General features: G+C 43.3%; 1 protein-coding gene across 3 annotated transcripts in view; it reads left to right on the forward strand.

Annotated features, from left to right (window-relative positions):
* Nucleotides 1–17,423, forward strand: part of CCDC170 (coiled-coil domain containing 170) — an 82,593-nt gene that overhangs the window by 49,846 nt on the left and 15,324 nt on the right. For all 3 annotated transcript variants that reach the window (XM_053914284.1, XM_053914285.1, XM_024552218.3), the window contains 4 exons: nt 2,451–2,768; nt 10,668–10,868; nt 14,113–14,286; nt 17,032–17,274. In XM_053914284.1, the coding sequence (XP_053770259.1) occupies nt 2,451–2,768; nt 10,668–10,868; nt 14,113–14,286; nt 17,032–17,274 (936 nt within the window). The remainder of the gene's footprint in view (nt 1–2,450; nt 2,769–10,667; nt 10,869–14,112; nt 14,287–17,031; nt 17,275–17,423) is intronic.

Below are 17,423 nucleotides of genomic sequence, written 5' to 3' on the forward strand. Positions count from 1 at the left end.
TGTCAGTGTGATCTGGCAGCAGTCTCCAGGTCCCAGTCAGCGACACCCGTGTCACATTACTTCAGCATGTCCTTGAGGTAGTTGTGCTACCAGACTCCACACTGGCTGCTTCCTCCCGAGAGCTCTACAGCTAATTGCATCTGCAGTCTGGGGCCATCTGTGTCCAGCAGATCAGCCCAGGGCCCCTACATTCTGAAGAGCTTAATCAGCACTGGAGAGTGGCTGTCCCCAAGGCCTGGTCCCTGGCTCCCCAGGTCTGCAATTCCTATGAGAAATGGTGACTAGCTAGTCACCATTTCTCATAGGTGAACTATTGACTAACTAATAGTAGCTAACACGTGTCCAGAAGAGAAATATGACCTGCAGCCGTGTGCTACTGTAGTCCGTGATCACAGATGAATTTCCTGTTCTTTACTGGACATGCATTGGCGCTCTGGCTTTGTTAGAGGACTGTTTTGGCCTTTGTCTCTAAGGCAGTGAGACAACAGCCTGATGTTGGGGTGAGAAATTCCTTGGAGCTGAAATATTGTAGCTGTGTTTACTGGCCGCCTGGCGTAACTGCCAGTTGGTTAGTTTACTGCCAGCTGATGTAAGTGTATAGTACTCGAGTGTCTGAGATATTTTTTGTGTATCCTTTAGGACCTTTTGTAAATACTTGTTAAAAATATCACTTTATCGGCATGGAAACTCCTATTTTGCATCAGGGGTGTTCTTTCAATACAAAAATTAATATGCAATATTCTATAAGGTTTTAGAACTGAGGGGATTAAAATTAATTTTTCCCCCTGCATCATCGAATTTTAGGACCTCAATTTTCTAACCACACATTAGAATTATAGTTTCCAAGTAAAATATGGACCTCATTTGTTACTACCAGTGCTGATAGTGGTTACTGTAATGGGGCAGCTATTGTGTCACTGCCTGAAAAGAAATCTGTAAATGTTAAAATGTTGTATTTGGGAAAAAGGGCCTTTGACTCTTTACTTAAGGGCCAAAATTTAATCAGTGGCTGTAGTGGGGCTTCTTTGCAAAGAGGACTAGTTTGGAAATGGAATGGGGATCTGAAGTTGTTGCCGGGACCATGAAAAGCAAAGTGTTTTACAAAATAGGTTCCATAATTAGTTCAGTTATTACATCCCTGGAAAGGGCAGCCTTCTCTAACTACCCGCCCACTCGATGGCTTTTATTTCAAATTGATGCCTCAGACTTCCTTGATTAAAAAAAAAATCACCAGAAGGAAAAAAAAAGTCAGATATTCTCTGTTTTTTTAAAATATAAAAATAAAAAGTAGGAGTCATTCTCTTTTTATTAAAAAAAATAGGAAGTAGCATTTCAAATAATTGTTTTCCCCTTCTCCATGCTGTTGTAAAGATAAATATTTTTTAAAGTTTAGTTTTAGTGCAAAAGAGATGATTGCCCTTGGACTAGCAGCCTGAAACTGAACTATTACTGGCTAGTTTAGATGCAGAATCTGTTACTCGAAGATAGTGTTTCTTTTTGGCTGTTTTTGACACTGACATAGTATTTTTAATAAAAAACAAAATATTTTTGTTAGCTAAGTAGGCTACAGCACTATAGCAGTACTGGTTAATCAACTGCGTACTCTTATTGGATGTGAACGCATGTATTTTGGAACTTGATGTCCACAACTGTTGTTTATTCTTCATGAATTTTAAATATGCCCGTTATGACTCTTTGGACCATTCTAGATTATGGTAAATAGAAGTGGGTGCACAGCTGACCTTCCCTATGCCCTTCATTATATTGATGAACCTAATAATACATACTTCATTCTTTCAAATTATTATTCTCGGTGTGGTAGTTTATCTCCCTCTACTCTGAATTCTCCCACCCACCACACGGCTAGCTCTTTCTGCTCCTTTCTTCAGGTCCTATCAGTTTTTGTCTTTATGAGAAAAGGTGCCACACAGTCCCTGAGTATTGAATGCAAGACCTTATTCTTCTTTATGCAATGATGTTTCTGTAATAATGCTTAGTCTATTCTTTAGAGTGGTATTGAAGAGACACCTCTATTCAAATGATTTTTAGTGTCAAGTTAGGACTCTGAGGGTTTACTGTTTATTCAAAATCAATTTCCCTACATACCCAACTTGAGAACACATAGCACTAGTGGTGGATCGAATCTACTAAGTGCATTAGTCAACAATTCGTTTTTAATTCAATATTAACTCTTTCTGGAAGTCCACATATAAAAGGCTCATGTATCAATTTTCTTTATTTCCTAGCCCTGATGTTATATCTTTTCTCTTTTTCAGACACCTAAATTGACCTGATATAGCCTTTACAATTTAATGCCTTTATGAAGAGATGACAGGAAATTTAGATTGTAAAATGGAATAAGGATTTAACCCTAACTCCTTGAAAAGCAAATGTAGGTATCCCTTGTTGGCTGCTGATGTTTTTGTCTTCACTTTATGCGATTGTTTTAGGACTTGCTCAGGGCTGTAGAGGCAAAAGAAGCCCTGGAAAGGGAAGTTAAAATCTTCCAAGAGAGGCTGCTTGCCGGCCAGCGGTCCTGGGATGCGTCGAAGCAGGAGCTGAGCCTCGTGAAGACAGGCTTTTGCGAGTTGGAGAAAAGTTTGAAGGCCAGTCTGGATGCAGCCGCAGCCTCGCAAAGCCAGTACTCCGCATTTAGGGAGAGAATTGCAGCCCTGCTTCGGGACTGTGGGTGCACATCTGGGTTCACAGAGCAGGCCATTTTGGAGAAGATTCAAGAAATGGGCAGCAAGGAAGAAAGCCAGAAAAGGGTGAGTGGGTGATGGCCGCTTATATGCTTCTTAAGGATGGTAACTTCATTCCTTTAGCATACTTAATAAATGAGTTAGCTGAGTTAGTTAAAACCATCATTTACGTGTGGTTTTATCCCTTTCAACTACAAGTCATATTTCCAAAGCCTGGAGAGTCACTCCAGCAACTGCCGACTACACTGTGGGCTCTGGAGTCAGACATCCTGGGCTGACCCTATCCCTACTGCACACTCACTCGCTCACTCACTCCAGGTGTGACCTTGGCCAGGCTCCTGAGGTTATGGCCTCTGAGATCTGGTTACTCGCCTCTGGGGTTGGGACAGCCCACAGTCCACACCCCTTATCTGAAGCCCCTGGGGTCCAATGTGTTTTTGAATTGAGAATTTAGAAAGGTAATAGAGAACACAATCTTACTCCTCAGTGGGGCCAGGGATGGACCCCATAACCTACCCCATTCATTGCTCTGTAGCAAAACCTGTGAGCAGCCCTGCCAGGTGCGATACCCCAAGATTAGGAAAAGCCTCATGTCACTTTGGCTCAGGGCTTGTGGCCCAAACCAGTCAGGTCAAGCTTTATCAGTAAATGAGTTTAAAAAAACCCCCCAAACAAGCAAACAAACAAAAAAAAAACCTGTCAGTTTTCAGATGCTTTTGGATTTTGGAACTGAAGATAAGGGTTCCTAGACCTAATAACATTATCTCTCTCATGAGGTTATTGTTTACTGTAAGCATTTAATGCAAAAAATATTGCTAAGTCCTTAACACACTGTCTGACAAGTAGCAACAATAAATATTAAGTCTTGCTGGCCTTGCTTCTCCTCCTCTCTCTCCCTCCCTCCTTCTTTCCTCCTTTTAAGAATGTGTTGGTGCCTCCCTAGAATGGTCTTTCAGGGGACCTATTGTGGAGAAAAATGATTTAATTCACACTTATGACAGAAGCTTTTTAAATTTTGTTATCTTGTTTATACTATTAATAAATCTCATGTTTTATAAAGCTTTGCTTAGTCAAGTCAGCTTCAGCCTAGTTCTAAATTATTATCAAATACAAATTATTGAAGTCTAATCAGTGAGGCTTAACACAAATAGTATCCAAACTATATATATAATGCCATTAAGAACTATTTCTTCTGTTGTGTGCATGCTTGCTGAAAAGGAGAAAATGCATGTGTCCATCTCTTAATGTTCCAGAAATCTTAGGGTGATCATTAACTCAAAATCCAGGGTTGTGGGAGGAACTCTGTCCCGCAGAGCTCTCCCGGCCGCTGCGGATGAGAATAAGTGGTCTCGGACACAATCTTGTTCCGGTGGGAAAGGGAGTGGCAATTCCCTCTAGTGGGGAATGCCCCAAGCCCTTCTCCCAAATGGCTTTTATTGGGAATGGTGTGTGTAGGTGTATACAGCACACATGCATAGCTCATCGGTCAATGTCAAAGGGCTACAGTCATACAAAAACAGGTGTTATCTATAGATAACAAAGGAAGGAACCCAGAGATCTGCCTTAGGTCAGGGTCTGTTAGTCATACCGATTCCAGAGGGTCTTCAAGACGTGTTTCATGAGATAAGGAGTTTACTCCTTATGCCTTAAGCTTAAACATCCAGTTTATATCAGCAGAGCTATAGAAAGCAAAGCAAGCTTCAAAGGATACAATGTATTTATCAGGCCTGATTTCCCACAGGGAAGCCTCGGTGTTGGTGTCAGGTCGTGCCTGCCACCTGCATTTCCTGGTTTTCCAGGGAGACTTACTGGTCTCTTTCAAGGCCTGCTCTCACGGGGCTGCAATCTCCGAAACCACACAGAGTGGTCCCCAACACGGGGTTGCCTTTGTAAATTTCCTCTTGCAATATAACATTTTAAATTCCCTTTAAAAAATTCTCCAAAATTCACATGTGCTCTGGGAGCAAACCTAGTGACTTCTTTGTTTAATAGAGGATTTTCTTTGTGGATATGAAGTGTCTGTCCCGGTAAGACGTGTGGGTCTCTGAGAGTAACTGAGTTTTTCCTGTGATTCAGTACACACATAGGTACTAGACTGGGGAAGGAATTATTTACTGAACTGAGGGAAACTTCATTAGGTTATTTACCTTGACCGGTAATAGATGTACTTCAACAGCTAATGGTTCTTTGCCATTTCCCTTTATTCCTTCCTTCTTCTATTTTTCTGAATGTTTTCCTGAAACCATTTTAATTCCAGCATGTGAAACATGGCATAAAATTGTCAGCATGATGTATATGTTTATTTTCTAAAGCAAAATGGTGTAAATTGGTTAAGCTGGATGGCCTTCCCCCACTTCCCATAAAAATCAGAACGATTCAGAGTCTTTTTAGTGTCTTTGTCTGCCTTTCCCACCCTGTAATTTTTTTCCAGTCGCTGCTCTGACTATTTAAAAGCCCCAAATCAAGCATATAGCTAGCATCTTGTGTGACTCATCTTCAAGTAAAATCAGGGGAAAATGGATTTCATATATTGTCTCAGAAATGTTCCTGAAGAATGGGAGCTTTACAAATTGATGAATGTGTGTTGAGGAGGCTGCACAGCCCTGCCAGCTGCCTTGGTTAAACACGCAGTCACAAATTGAGTGACACCCACATGGAGGCCCAATGGTGGGTTCAGGATGGGCCTGGCCGATTCTCCACTTCATGTCGACTCCTACTTACTGAACATTGCTTTTCTTGTCCACCCCTTTGCTATTCATTTCTTCTCTTGTGTATTTCCAATCCTCAGTAGAATCCAGGACACCACCCACACTTTTCAGTGAGCCATTTTATTGCTTTTGTGCTCACAGCAAAATCTAATATATATTTTTAAGGCTTTACTATACCTTAGAGCAGCGTTTCTCAGCTTTGGAACTATTGACGCTTTGGGCTGGGTAATCATTTGTTTGAGAAGACCTGCTGTGCAGTGGAGGGTGGTTAGCAGCATCTCTGGACTTCTACCCACTGGGTACCAGTAGCATTTCTTTTCTCCCTGTCTGTGACAACCAGAGATGTGCCCAGACATCGCCTATGTCCCTGGGGGGCAAAATCTGCCATCCCTTCACCCAGCTGAAAACCACTCGCTTAAGGAAATGTTCTAGTGTCAATTTCCAGGAATTCTAAATGAGTACTTAGCTGTTATTTAACCTTGAAATGTGAGGACACTCGTAACCGGGACTTTTGAAATGATTTCTTGCACAATGGACAGAAAGTTGCGACATTTTCAGGTTTTAGTTTAGAATTTTGAGGCCAAAACTTTTGTCTCAGTTTGAGCTGTTGCCTCACTGGCTAAGCATGTGGATGAGAATTGGTTATGCACGGGGGACACGGCCATAGCTGATTTCTATGTCATGTCCTCAATTAAAGACAAATTAATACAAGCTCGCAGACATTTAGCTAGACCTCAGCTCTTTGGCTGTACTTTATGTACACACAAGGCTTCATTTTCCCCACTGGAGTCTGGCAGCTCGGTGGGAGCTGTAAGGACCAGCCCAATGACCTGAAGGAACTGAGGTGGTCTCCACAAACCCCCCAACTCCCCTCAGAGCTTATCATTCTGCTCTGTTGTTAATCCTTGAATCTAGTGGCCAAACATTTACCAGGAAGCATCAACAGACTTCCACTGATCTTTCACTGTCCACAGTTATGGTACATGGTCACCCCTGGCCACAAGGGCATTGGGATTTGTCTCTCCCAGCCTCTAGAGTGCATTAATGTCCTAGGATGGCCATGACAAAGTACCACGAGCCGGGGGGCTTAAGCAATGGAAATTTATTGTCTCACAGTCCTGGAGACCAGAAGTCCAAAATCAAGGTGTTGGCCAGGTTGGGCTCTCCCAAGGGCTGTGAGGGTGAATCCGACCTGTGCCTCTCACCTCACTTTTGGTGGCCTCAAGCTACCCCTTGGCTGTGGATGGCATTCTCTCTGCATCCTCACATCATTCGCCTTCCATTTGTGTGTGTGCCCCTGGGTCCCAACTTCCCCTTTCTATAAGGATGTGAGTCATAGTGGATGAGGGCCCACCCTAACGACCTCCTTTTAACTTGACTATCTGGAAAGACTACATTCTGCATGAGGCCGCATTCTGAGGGACTGGGAGACCTCAGCATACCTCTTTTGTGGGGACCCAGTCCAACCCATAACAAAAGCCGACATGCACGGGGGTGGAGAGGGGAGGGCCAGACAGTCGAGAGTGTCGGCCACACGTGCTGACAAGAAGGAAGGGGTGTTGTTCTGGTGTTATACCTGGTTCCTGAAAACCTATTTTGTGTAGTTCTTAAGTGAAAATTATAACTTGAATAATCAGGAAAGAGTCGTTATGCCCAAAAGGCAGTGGTCCTTAAGTGCCCCACGTGGCTCTCCCTTGGGTTTAGAGCTCTTGTGTTTCCATTTGGTTCAGTCTTAGTGCAAAAGTGCCTCTTTGGTGAAATCAGCAGCTACTTGTCCTTGGGAAGTAAATTAATTCTTTTAGGGCATTATGACTTCACTTCCAAAAACCAAGCTGCTTGTGCTTGAAGTGTAGTTTACTTCGGTGCCTTTTTATTGAAAAAAATTGAGGTATATCTACTTTATTACATCCCCCCACCCCTCCCATGGTTCCCTATCATTTTTTAGTGTTGAGACCCCTGGCACTTTCTGTCCCACAGAATATCAAGGATATGTAAACAGATGATACTAAGGAAAAGAAGAAAAAAAAGAAAAGAAAATCCTTGATTCCGTAGACTTCTCAGTGGGAAAAACGCGACACCACTTTACAGTTTTATGGGGACACATATATTCATTCAGGCACTGGCATTTGCTGTTCCTGAGAACGCAGTTGGATTGGAACAGTCATTTGTTTATTCATCTATGCATTTATGTAAATTTAGCTCAGAAAAATCTTGGTGGTTCCTGTGCGCTGAAACCTAATGAGCTTATGAAGCCGAGTTCTGGGACGCGCAGAGGCTGGGGAGGTTCTCAGCTGTCCATCTGCCGTGGGTGCAAGAATCTTGGGAAGGCAGGTGGCGGGTTCTGCACAGTTCATGCATCTACATACTGGTGGTTTCAAAAGTTACAATTCTGCTGGGTCTTCAAGTCCCATAGAACAGTCGTGGGTTCTCACAGGGTGAAGATTCAGGATGGACCCTCTTACCTGTGATTCAACATGTTTGTCCCTTATTTGTCCTTCTCAGAAAGACTGCTAGTTGAAAATCAGGCTCTGTGGGCTGAAAACAGTTTGAGAAAAACTACCTAGGGCATAGGGTACTTCCCCAAAGGTCCCTTTAACCCTGCATGACAAAAGCGTAGAGTGGACAGAACCAACCTACTGCAGTAGTGGTGTGATGATAAAAATATGTACAATGTATTGAACTTAAACTGGGCATAAATACTGTGCTATTCCTATGACCCAAATTAGCCCAGGGAGGTTATTTACTTGCCTCAGTTAACACGCAGCTAAGCCCAACAATTGGAATTTCAAACCAGGACTCTGACGCCTGAGTTCCTGTCCCACAGTCTGGTCTACTTTAAGATGTCTGCTGCTCCTTTCAGGGTCATTATCACTCCCTTACTCTAACTGCTTGTGGTTGCTCCAGGTGTCATCTTCAAAACGGAGTCTGTCTGGACTGATTTCTGGGAACGACTTTGCTTTGCCCTGGTCTGCGGAGTGCTGACTGTGGCTAAGTGATCACTCAGCGTGCCCTCTCTCCAGTCGAGGTTTTCTGTGTCTCTTTTCTCTTTGGCAGGTCACCTGTGGGATAGGAGAAGTGTTGAAGGGTCTTTAAGTAGAAAGACTCATTTGCTACATGAAGTTAAATGTGAAATCTGCTGCACAGAAATGTGCTATGCCTTGTGTAATATATTAAACAGTCCCCTAGGGGGCAGTATCTTGGGGACAATGTTTAATGGCCATTTTTTTAAAAAAGATTTTATTTATTTTTAGAGAGAGGGGAAGGGAGGGAGAAAGAGAGAAAGAGAAACATCAGTGTGTGGTGGCCTCTCACACACCCCCTCCTGGGGACCTGGTCCCCAATCCAGGCATGTGCACTGACTGGGAATTGAACCAGCAACACTTTGGTTCACAGGCCCATGTTCAATCCACTGAGCTACACCTACCAAGGCTGGTGGCCATTGTTTTATAGGTTACTTTGTATGTTGTACGAGACAAGCAAACCATTCTCTCTCTTTAAGATTGGATCTGTCATTAGTTAGTGAGCACTAAGAATGGGGAATATGAAATGGTGGTTCTCAGAGCCTCATATTCTATAATGAAATTTCAAATTGCTTTGGGAACTATAATTCCTTGGATGTGTCACTGAGCAGCTTGCCATCAAATATCTGACTTTTGAAACATAGCCCTGGATCCTTGAGAGTCATAGAAGCACAAGAGTAGAGAGTTTAGAGGTCAAGAAGTCTAGCATTCCTGATTATAGCACATCAGCCCGCCCCATGACGTTCTTAACCAATGGTTGGCCAACTTCTGGCCATCTCTAGTGACTGGGAATCTACTACCCGGCATGGAAAGATGTTTAAAATGTGAGGTAAAAGCAAAAAGGTAAAATGGCAAATATAATATCATCTCAACTATATTTAAACATAAAATAAATTATTTGAAAATATTAATAGTTATGCCCTGAGGGCATTGGCCTCTAGCCAATGGGATCACAGGGATTTTTTCCCTGATTTATATATATTTTTGTCCTTAACGAATCTTATACAATGGACATGTATTACTTTGTAATTATGAGAACCAGGGAAAAATTATTTCTTACATGGAAGTTGAATTCTTTTCCTGATTTATACCTATTGGTCCTCAACTTAAGCTCTGAGGGTAACTCAGAACAAATCCTGTTATCCTTTTGGAATGTTTGAAGACAGGTTTAATGTCTTCTTGCCTTTAAGCATGATTGCTTTATAGATAGGCAAGCAGAAGTTGTTTTGTTTTAAATGGAAACTGTAACCGTGAAGCCATCAAGGTATTTCCGTTTCTGTGAGAATGGTACTGAGCGTTACGTAAATATCTGCTACTCTTAGTCTCCTTTTCCAAAACAAAGCATCACAACTTATTTATCACCTCACACGTGGTGTTTTTTATTGAATCCAATATTTGATGGTAACTGGATTTGCTAGGATTCATTTGAGTTTCTCAAAGTGTACCTGAGGTCTTTGGTAAACTTTTGTTCTTGGTTTAAGGAAGGTCGGGATGAAGAGAGCAACTCCCCTAAAGGATGGAAGCACTGGGCAAGTCAGGGGTCGTGAGAGTCTTGGGGCCTTCAGGGCAGAAGCAGTGATCTTATGCTGTAGGACAGGGGTCATGATCTGCTGTCCGCCTGCTTGTACATTGCCATGGACCCTATGTAGAATCACCTTCTAAAAAGATGCTAAAATGATAATATTGCTCCGTAACTGTGCAGCCCAAAGTCAGCCCGGCGGAAGGTTCATGAAGGAGTAACCCATTCAGCAGAAAATTGAAAGATAGCTGGAAACAATAGTATCTTTATGCACTTGAATGCACTGGTAACATCTCAAGGTTACTTATCAAGATTAACTCACTGTATTGTCTTTAATCCACTATATGTGGTGGAAGACAAATGATACTTTTATAGGTTTTAGAAGTACTTCCTGTTTTCCAACAAAGCTTTGAAACCCTGAAATTGATGGCAGTTTTAGGGGTAAATAAATATTATCTGTAAACATATATCAAATAACCTATTGGGGGAACTATAAAAAATTAAAAATGCCAATCCAAATTATTTTATTAGATAATGAACGCAGATTCATTTCGAGCAGAGCAAATACACCTGTTAATTACCAGTTTCTTATTTGATTTTTACAAAGAATCTGGAAGTCCGTGTTATAAATAATGTGTTGCTCACACTGAGTGCTAGATTTTAACACTTTGCTGCATCTTAAAGTTTATTCTTTCTTGTTTCGTTTCTTTGTTGCCAGATGGTTTCCCAGCTTGAAGCCCAAGCATCTGAGCTTGGCGAACAGTTGGAAAAGGAGTCTGGGTTTCACCAGGAAGCCCTGCAGAGAGCCCGGAAAGCAGAACACGAGTTGGAGACCCTTCAGGGTCAGCTGACACACCTGGAGGGGGAGCTGGTGTCCGGGGACGTTTTGCTGGACAACTTGAATTTTGAGAAACAAAAAGTAATAACCCGAGGGCCCGTCCTTGGGTGGACACATTTGTTGCACTCAAATTTTACCTGAAAACACTCTGAATTTTGCAGCACTTCAATAGATTGGTTCAGTTCTGAGTCATGAGTCAATTTCACGGAAGGAGTATTGTTTTGAGGTCTCTTCCTATTGTTTAGAGCTTCCTTGATTCTAATTAAATCTATGAATTCAGGAAAATCTAATAAAACTTAACAGGTATTTATTAAATACCTATTATACATGAGACCCTGAAGGTTTGGAGGGTAAGGTATGAATAATTCACAGTTCTTGATCTTAAATGGCTCAAAATTCAATAGAGGAGACAGACATTCAAATAATTTGCTGTACTAAAGGCTGGCTATGCATGTTTTAATTGATGTATTGATTAGTAAAGTGCAACAGGAGCCCAGCGAAAGGAGTGATAACTTCGGTGAATGGGGTGATTTTATAGGAAGATGACCATTGAGTTCATCTTTGAAGGATAAGTAGCATTTTCGTGGAGAGAGGGGGCCGATACTGCAGGGCAAAGTTTGCACAAAGACATGAAAGCTCGCAGGTACCCAGCACACTAGAGAACGCAGAGTCATTACACCCACGTGGCTGCAACCTGGCATTCTTGGTGGGGCCGGGGCCGGAGGGAAGACTGGACTGGCTCAGCTCGGATTAGGAAGATCCGTTCTTCAGGAGAACGTGAAGTGTCCTAAGTGATTTTGACCTTCACAATCCACGGGAGAAAGGGGTGACGCTTGTGGTCTGCCCTCAGAAGGTTGGCTGTGGCCCCGGGAAGCAGTTTTCAGTGGAGAGGTGGGGAAGAGAAGCCAGTTTGCCTAGGGCTGTGGGGTGACACAGTAGGGAAGGGATGGAGACTTAGAAGACAGCTGGTGACGAGAGAAGAAACAGAAAAGGGTAGAAGCTTTGAGAAACAGGATCAAAGACAGGCTTACCTGGATATCATGGGAAGGTACACATTTGTGGGTCGCAGAAGTCCCCAGGGAAGGGAGCAAGAGACCAATGGGCCTGGGAGCACAGGCGCAGCATTTGGCATGGAAAATACTGTTAGGCTGAAAAATCTGCACTCTGGGAACTCATTCATTTTCATTCTTCCGTGCTTAAAAAAGTCACGAGGAAGCGTCATGGCTGTGTCACAGGTTGGGTATTCAGTGTTACGTGAAAGGTGTCTGTGGGAAGTCCTAGTCCAGCGGACAGGCCAGGTGGGGACACAGCAGTTGGCACACTCAGTGCTCTGGTGGAGGCAGGTGCACTACCCGGCAGGACCCCCCCGGGAGGCAGTGTGGGGGGCGCACACCGAATCCAAGCAGGTCCACGTTGAAGTGTGTGAAAAACAGTCGTGTGGGCGGGGGAAAGGGCCCCCTCGGCATCCCAACCGCACACTGCTGTTCCGTCTTAGAGACTCTTCTGGCCTTCACCTTCTTCACCAGACTCAGCTCTCACATCACTTCCTCTGGAATTTTCTCTGAGCGACTCAGCCCTACTTCATGCAGAAAGTGCCCGAGTCTGCCATAGCACTTGTCTCCTTATTGCGTTCATTTTTTAACTCCTCTTCCCCAGTCAACTACAAGCTTCTTGAGTCCAGGGGGAGTGTTCTGTCTGGGTTTCTCCAGGACTCAGGGAAGAGTCAATAAATATTTATATTGTAGAAGAAACATATCAAAGCAAAGAATTTCTAGGTATATTGGTGTCTCTTCCCTTCCTTCATTGTAATGGCTCACTAATTTTCATTGAGGTTGTACCAAAATAATTCTCAGTTATGAAAGCAAGTTATGTAAGCTGATTCTGTCCATGATGAGTTTTCAGTAGCTAGCTGCCTATGAAATCCATGTCCTAGTTAGGATAGTGGGCATGTGAAACTGAAAATAAAACTGGGACAGAGTTGAAGTTTAAATAGAGGTAGTTGAGGTTTACACAAAACAATATATTCATGCTAAACTGTGACTCAGAGGAAGCAAACATACAGTATTCATGCCAGCCCCCCTAACTTTCCGAGGTGCAGTTGAGATCCTTGAAATAGGCACTTTCCTCTGGGGGGGCTCGGCGTGGGGCTGTCTCACTCCCATTTGTTTGCCGCGGATCCTTGCATGCGGAGGGGATGGGTCACGTGTGAAATAGTGGGAGAGGCTTTTGTGCCTCCCCTTGGAAGGTGCTGACTCCGTTCTGTTTAAAATACAAACAGGAGCAGTTATTTCACTTCCCTTTGCACAGGAGTGAAGTGCCACAGGGGAGGGATTCATCCCTCAGGAGAGCCCGAGAGGGACAGGTGCTGGTGCAGAGACCATGGCCCCCACGGCCTCACAGCTCAGTACAATGAGGGGCGTTGTGATCACTGTGAGGAGAGCCCATTTTATGTGTGTTTTTCACCAAAATTGGAAAACATGCACTTACAAATAATTTCATCCTGATGACTAAAATATAGGTGGTCTGGGCTGGAAGGTGGCATGCTTCAGTCATCAGGACCTGATACTTAGAAATTGCCTGAGTGATTTCCGTGAGAAGAAGATCTCAAAGATAGAACCCAAATCACGGAATGACGACACAGAAAGCTCACTGGCTGATCTGGTCAGTCATCCGGCAAGCACTCGGCAAGCATTGCTCTGCATCTGGCATGACCAGGGAAGGCCTAGGAATCAAGCGGGGGAAAGTCCCCAGACAGCTTTATAATTTTAACCTGTTAAAATATGAACCTGGACTTTCTTGATACGACTCTGTTTTGGAGTCTTGTTCCTTTATGACCCACTGACAACTCTTAAAGTTATTTTCTAAAGAATTTTAATGAAACAAAACCCCCCTAAAAGGTCATTCAAATTTGTTTGTATGGAGAGCTTGTGGCAACTGGTTAAGTCCCCCTTTTCCACTATTGAGGCCAGAGTCAACTTAGGTGGGAAAAGTCTCCCTGGAAGGTCTGGGTGAGTGGATGCCAGGGGCTGGGCTAGCCTAGAAGGGCCACGGTGGCACCAGCAATCTGTCACATGGCAGAGCTAAGAAGAGTGTATTAGATTGAACATCAAGGTCATTGACCAAGAGAGTCAAGAGAGATGGACAAGGATCAGGAATGGAACTGGCAGGAATTCATTACCAAACACTGGAGTTGGGGGAGGGGTGGGCTCATACTGGGTTTCATGAGAACTACCTGTAGACTTGGGAGAAAAGGAAAGGATTCTCTAAGATCACCTGTCAACTTTTTGTGTGTGTGTTTTGTTTTCATTTTTGTTCTTGGGTTTAGTATCTTAAATTTCTGGATCAGCTCTCGCAGAAAATGAAATTGGACCAGATGGCTGCTGAACTTGGCTTTGACATGCGTCTGGATGTAGTTTTAGCTCGCACAGAGCAGCTGGTGCGCCTCGAGAGCAATGCCGTCATTGAAAACAAGACCATCGCCTACAATTTACAGAGAAAGGTAGGGGAGATGGAAACTTGCTACTGTTGAGAGAACAAATTTCTGTGAAACTTCAATATTGAAACATAATTTACTGCCACCATATTTGCCAATGTGGCTAGGATACATCATTAAAACAATATGTATATAGAATCTCTATTTCAAATCTAAAGTGATGGCAAGTGTATCATCTAAGATTATGTTGGACTGTGAGTAATAAAGACCCAAAGTAACAGTGGCTTAAACACGTACAAGTGTTTTGTTTTTCCTTCTATCACATAAATTCCTGGAGGCCGACAGCTTAGGGCTCGTGTGACAGCTCCGCTCTGTAAAGTTTTGAAGGAACCAGGCTGATTTCTGTTCCAGGAAGGAGGTTGGAGAAGAAAGGATGCAGCAGAGGGTTGCAAAAGAGCAGGCTTGAGCTGTCTTTTAAAGGAGGTTCCCCAGAAATTCCTACATGAACTTGAATTTGTATCCCATGGCCAGAATATGTTCTGATGGCTAAACCTAGCTGCAAGGGAGGCTTGAAACTGTAGTCTTTACTCTGGCTAGCCATTTGCCTAACTAAAAAATTTACTGTTTCTATATCTATAGAAGAGGAGAATTGTGGACCATTTAGCAGTCTGCCTATATAAACTCTACTAGACTAGAAAGTCAAGAGAAAAGAGCTTACTTTTCACTCACTCAAAGGAAGAGTTAGAAACTTTCAGACTAAATAAATGAATGGATGAAAAGGATAAAAATAATTGTTAGTTATATAATTATTGGCATTGGAGGGAGAAAAAGGAAACCATCGATGTGCCCTTATAATAGTCCTTTGGAGAAAATTCCGTGGTAGTGTTGCAGTGTGCAGGCCATGTGATGAGTCGCCACTGGGCTCCGCCAGGCTCTGCGACCTTGGGCAAACCACACACCTCTCCGTCTCTGTCCTCTCCCGTCGCCTCTGGGGACAATCCCTACTTCACGAGGTGGTACATTTTTAATAAACAGCACTCGGAACTCTTGGCTCATAGAAGATACTCACTTGACCTCCTCTCCATTTACTCTGTCTTGGAAATATTTTATAAGAGAAAGCAGGCAACCTGTTACCATCTGAGACATTAAATGGAGCTACACTTCTTTCTGAAGTGCTCCTCGGATCGTTGAATTTTTGTCAATATCTAATATCATTTCTTCTTAAGTATTGTGTAATTATTAAAATCACCAGTGTACAGAACTTATTACCGGTGTGAATTTGCAGTAGAGTGGAATTCGACATGGAGGAGCTCTGGGAAGGGAGGTTAGTCGGAGAAGTATCAAAAGGGCCGTGTTGCAAAAGGATCCGGGCGTGGGTATTACTGTCACCATGAGGCAAGATACTCCAGCCCACATGTCAGTAAGTCCTTCCCACCTCCGAACACTTTGCAAACGCACAGTCTATGATTAGGGAAGATGGGGTGGTCTTCAGCTCTAGCGTTCTGTAATGCAACTCGATTCTGGTTCCTAATGTTTGTTACAGAGGAAAGAGGTTCCTGTACTTAATATTCCACTCACACTCACTGTGGCACGTGAAGCCCACGAGGATTGTTTCTCTTCCTCTTAGAATCCACAGTCTTTCTCTAAAAACTGCTGTAATTTCCTTCATCAAGGTGAATTGTCAGTGATCAGCGCTATTTCGAGACCTTGCTCTCTGCTTGGTTTGTGGACGGTACAGGCCAGGCCCAAGTAATACAGACACCGAGGAGCTCAAACTGTCTTCACGCCCCTGCTATTTCTAAGATTTTAAATATTTAAATAAAACTTTAAAAAATTTCCTTATCATAGCTTACTTTAGAAATATATGCACTTTAAAACAAGCTGTACTAGTCACTGGTTCTAAGGGACTGAAATTAGTCAGTCTAGGTTTTTGGTAATAATTTGTACCCTGTTGTCTTTCAGGAAAGACCAGGGCAAGCACAGCTGCCATGGGGTGTTGGAAAGGCTTTTGTCTCTCTGCTTTGCTATATTCTTCTCTGGACAAGCCCACGTTAGTAGTTTTAAAAGCAATTTTACATTTTTGTCAGACACGCATCATGCTGGAGGGAATCACGTGTTGACAGCCCACTTCCCTGGGCATTTGCTGTGGCTCTTTTACCTGGTATTTTGCAGCTACAGCATTAATTCTTGGAAAGATAGAAATAAAAATGCAGTCAGGCCCTGGCTGTGTGTGGCTCGGTTGGTTGGGCATCGTCCTGCAAACTGAAAGGTCATGGGCTCGATTTCCGGCCAGCACATATGCCTAGGTTGTGGGTTTGGTCCCAGTCGGGGCACATGCGAGAGGCAACTGATCGATGTCTCTCTCACATTGATGGAAACGTTCTCTCTCTCTTTCTCCCTCCCTTCCCTTCTCTCTAAAATAGGTAAGTAAGCAAGTCCTCAGGTGAGGATTAAAAAAATGCAATCAGGAAAAGGAATCCAGTGCCTTTTTTTTTTTTTTTTTTTGACGATTTAGATATTAGGCTTATTGAAGTGTGGATAAAGAGATGTTATCTGAGTAATTCATTTACTTTTATGATGGTTCAATCTTTTAAAAAATTCATTGATTTTAGAGAGAGGAAGGGTGAGAGAAACACCAGTTTTTGTTGTTCGTTCATTTATGCATTCGTTGGCTGATTCTTGCATGTGCCCTGACCAGGGATTGAATCCGCAACCTTGGTGTATCAGGATGATGCTTTAACCAGCTGACCTACCTGGCCAGGGTGTTCAATTCTTCTTACTAAAAAGAAATCCCTGTTTGTGTGAAACCAGCTCAAGACCCAGAAAGAAAGACTGGAGAGCAACGTACTGCACATGAACCTCCTCCGGCAGAAGATAGCCCAGCTGGAAGAGGAGAAGCGGGTGCGGACGGCCCTCACTGTGGAGAGGGACGAGGCCCATGTCACCATGCAGAGGTTACAGAAGAAGGTGGAGAGGCTGCAGAAGGAGCTGAGCGTGTGTCAAGAATCGAACACTGAGCTCAAAGCCAAACTGGCTGACACCAATGAGCTGAAGGCAAGTGCTCGGCTTCCTTTCCTGGCTGCCTTCTGCTAGTCACCCTAAAAGCTTATGTGAAAGAGTGACAGCCTTACTGTGGACACGCTAGGAAAAAAAAAAATGAAAACTTCCTCTGATTTTCCAGAGTTGTGGGGAAAATGCAAAAA

Source organism: Desmodus rotundus, chromosome 11 (genome assembly GCF_022682495.2).
Source record: "Desmodus rotundus isolate HL8 chromosome 11, HLdesRot8A.1, whole genome shotgun sequence".
Classification (NCBI taxonomy): Eukaryota; Metazoa; Chordata; class Mammalia; order Chiroptera; family Phyllostomidae; genus Desmodus; species Desmodus rotundus.